Source organism: Danio aesculapii, chromosome 12 (genome assembly GCF_903798145.1).
Source record: "Danio aesculapii chromosome 12, fDanAes4.1, whole genome shotgun sequence".
Classification (NCBI taxonomy): domain Eukaryota; kingdom Metazoa; phylum Chordata; class Actinopteri; order Cypriniformes; family Danionidae; genus Danio; species Danio aesculapii.
The window spans coordinates 38,975,492-38,987,120 of NC_079446.1; the positions used below are offsets into that span (position 1 = coordinate 38,975,492).

General features: G+C 34.6%; 1 protein-coding gene across 1 annotated transcript in view; it reads right to left on the reverse strand.

Moving 5' to 3' along the window:
• sdk2b (sidekick cell adhesion molecule 2b) overlaps positions 1-11,629 on the reverse strand; it is a 153,161-nt gene that overhangs the window by 58,052 nt on the left and 83,480 nt on the right. Inside the window, 9 exon segments of the mRNA XM_056469338.1 lie at positions 671-865; positions 2,205-2,303; positions 2,605-2,794; positions 4,840-4,955; positions 6,375-6,612; positions 7,986-8,053; positions 8,056-8,141; positions 10,599-10,708; positions 10,786-10,907. Of these exon segments, the coding sequence (XP_056325313.1) occupies positions 671-865; positions 2,205-2,303; positions 2,605-2,794; positions 4,840-4,955; positions 6,375-6,612; positions 7,986-8,053; positions 8,056-8,141; positions 10,599-10,708; positions 10,786-10,907 (1,224 nt within the window).

Sequence of the window (11,629 nt, forward strand, 5' to 3'; positions counted from 1 at the left end):
CAGCAGGGTGGATTACTGTAATGGACTCCTTACTGGCCTTCCAAAAACGAGAGTCAGACAGTTGCAGCTCATCCAGAACACTGCAGCCAGGATTCTGACCAGAACCAGAAAATCAGAGCACATCACACCTGTCCTCAGGTCTTTACACTGGCTTCCAGTTACATTCAGAGTAGATTTTAAAATATTATTATTTCTCTATAAATCAATAAACGGCCTAGGACCTCAATACATTACACATAAGCTAACTGAATGCAAACCTAACAGATCCCTCAGATCTGTAGGATCATATAAACCAGAAATTCCAAGAGTTCAGTCAAAGCAGAGTGAATCCTCCTTCAACTACTGTGTCCCTCACTGCAGGAATCAGCTTCCAGAAATGATCAGATGTGCTCCAACATTAGGCGCGTTCAAATTAAGACTTACAACACATCTGTTTAGCTGTGCCTTTACTGAATGAGCACTGTGCTACGTCCCACAGATCACACTATTATGTCTTTCTATTATTTTCCATTTTTAAAAACATTTTTAACACATTCAATCTGTTTTTAATCACCTTTATTATCTGGCTTTAAGTTATTTATTCTTCTTAATCCCACCAGACACACTGATGTAAAGCTCAGTTTGAGCTTGTTTTTCTCCATTGATGATGTGTGATAATAATGTACATTACCTCTCTTCTCAGTAGTGACGACTAAGGCTTCTGCTGCCTCTCCCCATCCCTTGCGTGTCTGCGCTCTGATACGAAACACATACACCGATTCCGGCCTCAGTCCGGTGACGGTATACTGCCGTGCGCTGGAGTTCAACACGTCAAACGTGGCCGTGTTGCTATTGGTGGAGTTCAGCCGGTATGTGATCTGATAGGCTGGAGAGGGAAATGATGACATCATAGATATCAGCACAGGACAATATGTGCTTTTCCTTGCGTGCCGTCAGGGACATGCAACACATTGATTAGAGGAAACACATTCTAATGAACAAAGGCAAAACAAATGTGATTCTGTTTACAATGGACTGTTCAAGAATGGAAGCAATTATCTTTGTTTTTTAGCATCAGGGTCAGATTTTATTACTCTTTAAATACACTTTAATTCAGAAAGAAGGCATTAAATAGATCCAAAGCGGCAGTAAAGATATGTTTAATGAAACAAAAGAGTTCTGGCTTAATTAAAATATGTTCTTTTAAACGTTGGTGACATTAATAACGTGAAACACTTCTTAAGTACCAAATTAGCCTATAAGAATTTTTTTGTTTGTTTTATCATGATTAAAAATCGAAACAGAGTCTTAAAATACACAAAAACAGAAAATATTTATATATTTTTTAATAGTAAACAAATTACATATTCATATAGGGTGTCACTTATTGCATATCCATAACGAAACATCAGAACACTCAACTGCTTTGTTGGGATTTTAGTAACTATAACTTTTTATTCGGTTCATGGTCTCCTTTTGTTTAGAAAAATGTAAGCTATAAAACCATGTTGCTTTTTACTACGAAGACGTCATTTTTGCACGTAAATAAAATAAACAATGTAAACAATAGATCTCTGGAAGAAATGGTGGCCTTAACATGAATAACTATCCATGATTCAACACTATTGTGTCGTTGGACTAAATGTGCTTTATGGAATGTTGTCCAATTCACCCTTATCCTTCAAAATAACCCGTGATGTACAGCAATTAATGCGTGTGTCTTGTTATTACGATGATAAATGTATATACTCCACTCTGTGCTCCTTACACAAATTTAGCAAATACATTTATAAACTTTATAAACTTATAAAATTTCCATTGAAAAACACCTAGCTACAATCGGTGCTTGAGGGTTGCAGCTTTAGACTGACTGTCAAGATTACTCATGTTCTTTTTGCTGTAATCTATTTATAAACATTAACATGTTCAAAAACAGCAGCCCAGTGCATCCACATCCTGAAGTTAAATGCAGCCTCAGTTAGCATTTCTTCCAAAGATAATAAAACCATCTAAATGTTCATGCAAGTATAAGACAAAAAGTCATTTGACATGATATTGTTTTATATGTTTTATTTGCTGTTGTACTAGGATCCATTAAAAGAGGTAAAAGGTAAGGTAAAAGAGGTCATTCAGAAAACAAGCATGCAAGTATAAACACCAGAAAGCAACTACATGCACAATCAAACATGCGCGGACACACAACAAACAAGCAAACAATCTCTTACCGAGTATGATGCCATTGGGCTGGGAAGGTGGCTGCCAGATGAGTCTGACTGAAGTGGTCCGAACTTCAGGAAACAGTATGACAACAGGCGGCCCGGGCACTGAAAAAACAACAACAACAACAACCATTAATTAACATTTAAAAATAACATTAATTAGTAGCGATCCTGTGAAATGTTTATTTATGATTTTAAAATATTCCTGAAGTGATATTTAATGGAGCAAGGACAGTATTTCAACATTTTTTCTTCTAGACCAAGTCATAATTGTTTTATTTTGGCCGGAATTAAAGCAGTTTTTTAAACACTTTTATGGTCACTATTAATATGCCCCTTAAGCAATATTTTTAAGAATATTATACAATAAGACAGCTATTTATTAATGGTACATTATCATGCCCACCGTCATCAAGGGTTCGTTCCAGGATTGAAGGAGTGCTGGGTCGGCCGTCTCCGATGCGGGTAAAGGCTAAAACCTGGATCTCATACAGAACATATTTCCCCAGTCCAGTCAGCTGAACACTATGGCTGGCGTTTCCTTCAACAGTCCAGAACTGAGAAGGAGAGTCTGAATCCTTCTCCTTGTATGCCACCTGAAAGTGAAGAAGTCAAAGTATAGAATTTACATTCATCAGCATGGACCATGCCACACTCTGAGCTAGACTTTATTGTAGGGATGTAGGGATGAAAAGGGTGATAAGGGAACAGTGGGATGAAAGGGAAGGGAAGGAAGAGGATAAATAATGAACAGGTAGGTAGATTGATCGCGCGTCCTATGATGATGCCTATGCCTATGATGAATGGGGATACCTTCTCTGTAAGATTGTGATTGGACCGCCCGATTCAACATAAGTAGTGAAGAAAGGGTTATAAGGATTGTAAATGGGAAGCGAGGAAACAGCGGAAGGGAGGGTGGGTTTGAGAGAATGAGAAGAACAGTGCTAGAGGGCTGGTCTGCCTTAAATAAGTTTTAGGTAGTAGGTGATTGGTTAAGGAGGCAAAGTGAGACATTGTTCCACTGCCGAACCTTTGTTAACAAGATAACTCCATGTAAATGAAGTATACAATTTCATTGTATGCAAAAATGCAACTTCGCTCTTGTGTTCATTGAAGCAATTTAAATGAAGTGCAGAATGTTTGTAGCTAAAGTTCTTGATACACCAAGTTTATGGTTAGTTATTGGTCAACACTGAGTCACTGTTAAGCATTTGTCAGTTCATTTCTTGCATTGTAAGATCCAGGTAGTGGGTGTTAGGCAATCCATTACAGGCTGAATCAGCCATTTTTGCAATATCAAGCCCAGAATTATTCATACTCCTGGCAAATTCTGACTTGAAGTTGGGAATTTTTTTTCCCCACAATGATGCTTCTTGAACATGCCTTTGAAAAAAAACTGTTGAATGCTGGTTGAATAAAAGATAAAAGTACATTTAAGTTAGAATTTACCTGTGGTATAAATAATTTCTATAGCTTCACTGTAAATGTTGCATTTCCACTAGAAAAAATGTTTTTCTTAGAACAAGAACTTGTTTTTTTGGTCTTGTTTTAAGTCAAAATACCCAAAAAGTCTTAAATCTAGGAGCACTTTCTAGACAAGCAAAGAATATTGTCTAGTTTTCAGAAATAATATGTCAAAATTAAATGAGTTTTTCCTTAAAAGTAGCAAAATAATCTTGTTTTCACTTTAAAATAAGATTATTTTGTTGACTAAAAATTTCATTGCAACTATATGCCAATACTTCTCATTTGAGTATTAGTAGACTTTCTGCTTAATATCTGTTGATACTGCTGCTAAACTGATTTTGAGAAACTTAGCAAGTACATGTCAACTTACACCAACCCTAACCTAACAGTCTACTTAAAATCTAATGAGAATTAGTTGGCATGTAGATGCAATGTAACTTAAATTCAACTAAATGTGTAAAAGGAACCATCAAAATAAAGCATACCTGTCAACATTTGTCTCTGAAATTCCAGGAGAACGGGATGGGGTGTTGTGTGTGTTTGTCTGAATAACATAGTTGAGAACCGATTTAGTAACTACTGTGGTGTTAGTAACTCTACTATGGACCGGGTTTCGGCAGCTGCTGTGATGATGAATACTATACCAAAATTAGCGACCAGGGGATGTAACAGACTGTACCAAAAAGTTGAGGACCGGGGGCAGGGGGAAATTACGTGAGTTTTTGGGAGAAATAACAAAATGGGAGATGGGTCTGAAATACAGGAGACTCCAAGGAAAAACGGGAGTGTTGGCAGGTATGAAATAAAGTAGTATCGATTATTTAGCTTGCTCCATTGGCAGATTATTTAGCTTGTTTCAAGGAAAAACTCACTTAATTTTAACATATTATTTCTGAAACAAGATTTTTTGCTTGTATGCTTTTTAGATATTTACACCTAAAATAAAACTCAAAGTAGAAAGGCATATTTTTTTGCAGTGGATGACATTTTATATATGTAAAATCAAAATATGAACTTGTATGTAATTTACATTTATTTCCATGTATGATAGTCTTTGCAGTGTGCTCAAGTGCAACCCTTTAGCTCAGATGTGATACCAAGCACCACTGTTTCAGTTTTATTATTCCAGTTTGGTGTATCACACCCTTTAGTTTAATTATATTTACTCACTGACCTTATATCCAAGAATGAGCCCATTCCGGTCGGGTTCAGGAACTTCAAACCAGCGGACCAGAATGCTGCTGGAGGTAGTAGCAAATGCAGAAACATTTGTGGGGCCACAAGAGGGGACTGCAGCAAAACAGAGGAAGACAGACAGATTCAAACAGATGAATGCTTTGGTTCATGGCATTTATGGATAAATTAGACGTTCTGAATATGTCTGTGCATTCCAAGACCTTAATGGGATTGTTCATTGTGTATATGTGTGCGCAAGGGATTAAGTGAGTGATTTCTAAACACATAACGCAATGGCAGTGAGGCCAGGAAGACACCAGGATTTGACCATTATTGAGGGAGTAACATAGAGAATTACTCTCTGGCACAAATCCCTGGACACTAAGAGCAGGTTTGCAGACATTTGATTGGCTTAAAAAAAATACAGGGGAGTCATGTGCACAGGACCATGTGTTACCAATTTCCTCAACACCCGCTTATTAATCCCAGTACCCACTTCCATGAATTCTGGTAACCACAGAGACCAAAAAGAGGAGGTCCAGAGAAAGTAAGGTTTGCTTCTTTTTCATGGCACAAAATGAATGAAAAGACTTGCATGTGTGTGTCCATAAATGGCTGTTTAAACAGGAAATCCTGTGCCCCAGTTTCACATATGATAATTTAAACCTGAATTAAGCTCAACACATGTAATTGATTTTTTAAACTATTATTTGCATTATAAAAAAGTATTTTAGTGAAGCACTTCAACTTACACCAACTTAATTTTAGCATAACAATCATTTTTATTAGTTAAAAAAATAAATATTACTTTTGCATTTTTTTTAAATTTTCGATAGTGATAAATATTACCTATTTTATTATTACCTATTATTAATTAATTTATTAGTTTATTATTTGTTTCATTTATATTTTAGTATATACTTTATATTATTTAGTTGAATTAGTTGATAATGCAAACTTTGAATAGTTGTTTGAGACATATACAGTAACCTTTACTATTGTTGTTTTAATTGATTTATTTTGATTAACAAAAATGTTAATATATAAACGTAATAAATAATTATTATTATTGATGTTGTTAATAATAGTATTTTAGGTAACACTTTACAATAAGGTTCATTAGTTAATGCATTTACTAACATGAACTAATCCTGAACAACACTTGTACAGCATTTATTAATCATAATTGAACATTTACTAATGCATTATTAACATCCAAGTCAATGCTTGTTAACCTTAGTTAATGTACCGTGAGCTAACATGAACTAACAATGAACAACTGTATTTTCATTAACTAATGTTAACTAACACGAACAAATACTGTAGTAAATGATTTGTTCATTGTTTGTTCATGTTAGTAAATGCATTAATTAACATTAACTAATGAACCTCACAGTAAAGTGTGACCATATTTATTATTTATTTGTTATGCCATTATTAAACAATAAATACTCAATTCTGTTTGTAATATTAAAACAACCAGCATATAAATGTATACAAAAAATGAAAACTCGATTTCTGCTTTCTCCTTACCAGACTCTCTGGTTCTGCCACGTACAGGTTGACTCCAGGGTCCAGCTCCGATGCCGTTGATGGCCTGAACTCTGACCTCATACTCAGTCCACTCCTCCAGGTCCTCGATGGTGAACTCTCTCTCCAGACGGTCTGCGATGACATGCAGCAGGGCTTTAGATGGAGCTCCAGTTCTGCTGTACTGCACACGGTAACCCACCGAATCAGGGTTTCCATTGTACTCCCATTCAGGAAGAGGCTGAAGAAAAACAGAGTATGTGAGTTTGTGTCGCAGTGTGATATATGCATGTTTTATTGACATTGCAGAACTGTTCTCTTCAATTTTTCTCTTTAAATTATTTCACTTTATTTCATTATATGAATTATCTTCTTCAACCAACTACTGCATTTACTCCTATCAGGGTTCCCACTCTTTCACGCACATCAGATTCAAGGACTTTTTAAAGCACCATTAATTTTTAAATCAAACATGAATTTATGAATTTATTCATACACCAGCATAAGTAGCACCATTAAAGTCCTTACCGTATTTAACATTTCACTTACGCTTAATATTTACATTAAAATGTCAGAGTAATTTTCAAAAATTTAAATAATTTTAAGGTTTCTGAAATATTGATCAAATCTGAATTATTTGTCATTGTTATTGCACAACATTAATGTAAGATTTTTAAATAAACAATTGCTGAAATAACATTATTTATTTATTTATTTATTTATTTTTTGTATTCAAGCACTTTCAAGGACCTCTGTAAAAACCTGTTTATTTCTAAGTACTTTCCAGGCCTTGAATCCATATGTCTGAAGTTCAATTCATATTATTGCTGTTATTTATTTTCTATTTATGTCCTCCTTCTCTTTTCAGTCCATACTTTACAAACTCAAAACATATATAAAATTTTAGAGTTGTACATTTAATACCCATAACAATCACACACCTAATTATGTATATATGTAATCTCAGATTGTGCTTTTGTTTTGATTTATTTTCTCATGTTAATTGTTAAACTGCTGTATGTATTTTGTGTTTGTTGAAAAGCAAAATAAAGCAAAAAAAAAAATTTAAATAGAGAAAATATATACAGTTGATCTCAGAATTATTAGCCCCCCTTTGATTTTTTTTTCTTTTTTTAAATATTTCCCAAATGATGTTTAACAGAGCAAGGACATTTTCACAGTATGTCTGATAATGTTTTTTTTTCTTCTGAAGAAAGTCTTATTTGTTTATTCGGCTAGAATGAAAGCAGTTTTACATTTTTTAAAAATCATTTTAAGGTCAAAATTATTAACCCCTTTAAGCTTTATATTTTTTTGATAGTCTACAGAACAAACCATCATTATATAATAACTTGCCTAATTACCCTAACCTGCCTAGTTAACCTAATTAACCTAGTTAAGCCTTTAAATGTCACTTTAAGCTGTATAGAAGTGTCTTGAAAAAAAATCTAGTAAAATATTATTTACTGTCATGATGGCAAAAGATAAAATAAATCAGTTACTAGAAATGAGTTATTAAAACTATTATGTTTAAAAATATGATCTCCGTTAACAGAAATCAGGGAAAAAATAAACAGGGGGGCTAATAATTCTGACTTCAACTGTATATTGCACAACTTACCACCATCTAAGCCAGAGACTAGTTTCACTGGCTGTCCGTAGGGTGACATTTGCAGGGGCATATCAGGAGGAGCCTGCAGGGTCTGGATCTTTCTGGAAGGCTGGCTGGGTGGACTGGTGCCCACTATATTCACCTGGCGCATTCGGAACCTGTGAACAGCATTATATAGTTCAATCACAATAGTGCTGTTGTTGATAACTAAAAAAAAATCTATTAATCTATAAATCTATTCACGATTTTGGACAGGTATGGAACTTACTAGCTGGCTTCTTATTATACAGCTATCCTCCTAAACATCAAATAGAACCAGAGGAAGTAAAAACTAGTGTTGTGACCCAAATTTAAGATTATGGTCATGGCACCAACTTTCTCACCTCCTCCGGTTCTGTTTAGATACCATCTGGGTCACGGCACCGATTTTTACCTCTCTCGGTTCTGTTTGATATGATCTAGGTTGTCTGGCATGGAAGGGTGCAGTAATAGAGACACTATTTTTAGTGTACATGATTTCTACATCAGTGACTAGTTTTAGTTTGTTAACCCAGGTCACGGCACGAACGTAGTTCAAATCCCCTTTGGTTCTGTCACTACATGCAACTACCTTGCACAGCTCTCACTAACTGGCCATATAATGTTGCATTAATAATGTTCAAATAATGAATACTGTGGCAAATAATGTTCAGTTCCCATTTATTCACTTCATATAAGGGCGCAATGTATCTATTGATTTTGTTTTGCCTGTTTGTGTTCATTTTTGCCTCTCAAAATGCTGGTAGTCAATGATTTTCATTTAATGAACCACCAAGGACCATTATTTCAGCTACAGTAAAAATCTTATGAAAATGTTTACTGAAGAAAAAAGTGACAGTTTCTGATTTCTATGCAGGGCTCCAAACTGTCAAAAGGCCACATTTTTCCAGTCTTCTTTTCTACCAGTGTTAAATTTGTTGAGGTTGCACTAGTTTTATAAGCAACAACTTGTATGAGATTCATCACCGAATGCACTAAAAGCAGAATGAAACAGTGCTATTTGTTTGTAGTGCATGCCATATGGACCATTTTCATGAATGCATTTCACAGGACCAGTGTTTTGACCACTAAAAGCACTGGGAAATAAGTGAGAAGCATTGGAGTTCATTCAGCGAGCACTCTAATTAAAACCTGTAGGGAATTAAACATGTTTGAAGTGTAACAAAGCAGCTCCATTAAAAACACTGAAATATTATGGCAAACACATCAGGTTAGAAGGCATTTAGGTGACCATGGTTTTATTATAAAAACCCTATCAGGAACTTCTGACAGAAATATGGGGTATTGACAAGAATTTATAATATTATGCAATTAATACATTAACAATTTGGAAACCCTTTACATTAATATAATTATTATAATCATGATTTATAGGTTTATAGGTTTAACTTATGCATAATTTGGGACCCTTAAAATGTTAAGTTAACCATTAATTACTACTGTTTTTGTTCTTAACTAATGCTTAATTGTGACCAAATTAACCATAAATAATTGCTTAACTAATGTATTATTTTGGATATTTAAAATAAAGTGTTACCAACATTTTAATATTAGAACCATAAAAGTATAACTACATTCTTCCTATTATAGTGAGGATCTACGAATGAGTAAGAGCAATATTTGTCATTTTTACATATGACACTGTTTTTCTTGCCGTCACTCTTCTTTTACTTTAGTCTTAAGCTACTATCAGTTGTGTGTTTCTTAGAGACAAAACTATTAATAATATGCCTACACTTTACAATAAGGTTGTATAGTTAATGTATGATGCGGCCAAAAGGCATGGGCCCTAGAATCGTCCTAACTTCCCCCTAGCAGCACCCCCTGGCGTATGTGTTTATTTCCATGACCCACAGGGTTTGTTGCATAATTTCCCTGCAACGCTGCAGGGCCGATACAGCAAAGCTGTTTGTGTCTAGCAAGTATTTTCGTCGGGAGAGCTGTACGAGAATTGGAGAATGGCGGACTTGTATTTTATCAGTTGAGTTTGTGACCATTCAGACACATTGCTTATATTCGTGCTGCTGTGTTCGCCTATGTTTAAAATCCTGCAGATTACCAGCAGGGCTAATGGTTGAAATAGATAGGGCAAGAGACATGCTGCAGTGCTACTATTGTGTCATCTTTCAGACACGAGGATTCAGGAGGAGAGAAGGCCACCTTATTATAGCATTTACATGGTTACCTTTATAATTATATAACATTGTGATTATGTGTATTTATTATATGAAATAACGAATAACCTATCGTATTGTAGCAGGGCATTAAATTACTAATAAATATATAAATAATAAAAATAAAAATCATAGGTTTTTTTTGTATGTTTTTTCATTTTTTAGTCTGATTTTGTGAGCCAACTGACAGTTGTTCGCTCCCCTCTTTTTTCCCTAATCTGCCAGCCATGCCCACTCCTCCCTCTGCTTACAGTGCTTCACGTAGCATTTTTTTTTTAATTCTGAGACTTGAACTGAAATGGAGGAGGGGGGGGGGGGGGGGGGTTATGGCCATTCAATGCACTCTGGAGGCTTCATTTAATAACAAACTCAAATAAGTTAATAAAAAAAAGCATCTGTTACCTGTAAAATGTGTAAGGATTGAGGCCAGAGACCTCCAGAGAGCGAGCATCAGGCTCATTGGTCCGCTGATGAACCATCACCCAATCCTCATTCTCCCCAATGACTCCCACCTGAGAGCAGAGGACATTTTTGATCAAGACTAGAATATTAAAGCTTCATCCTTTTGAATTAAAAGAGATAGACCCACCTGAGCCTCCACCTGCCAACGGGAAATTGAAGTCTTGCCGTCGTATCCGGGCTTGAACTGTAAGGTTACCGTTCGAGGGCCAATGTTTGAGATGGCCAGGTTTGTGGGCGGCCCGGGAAGTTCTGTATTAGGAGACAGACAGAGAGAGAGAGAGAGAGAGAGAGGAGAGAGAGAGAGAGAGGAGAGAGAGAGAGAGAGAGAGAGGAAAGAAGAGAGAGAGAGAGAGAGAGAGAGAGAGAGAGAGAGAGAGAGAGAGAGAGAGAGAGCGAGAGAGAGAGAGAGAGAAAGAGAAAAGTGTGTTGATTAAGCAGTTTAGGTTTATTTTGTCCTGAAATTAACTATGAGAGGAAATGTTGTCTGTTAATATTAAATAGCTGCTGAAATGTGATAATGTCCTGCTGTGTTATGGCGCCCTCTTTGGTCATGAAATTACATGTGAATTAATATGTGCAAAAAATTTTTTTTTATAAAAAAGTATTTAATAGTTATGTTATAATAATAATAATAATATTAATAATATTATTATTATTATTATTATCATTATTATTATTATGCCATATCATTATGCAACATAATTATTATTATAATTATTCTATTATTATTATTATTATTATATTATTATTATGCCATTATCATTATGCAATTATTATATATTATTATTATTATTATTATTATTATTATTATTATTATTATTATTATTATTATTATTATGCAATTATCATAATTATTATTATATTATTATTATTATTATTATTTATTATTATATGCCATTATCATTATGCAATTATTATTATTATATTATTAGTATTATTATTATTATTATTATTATTATGCCATTATCATT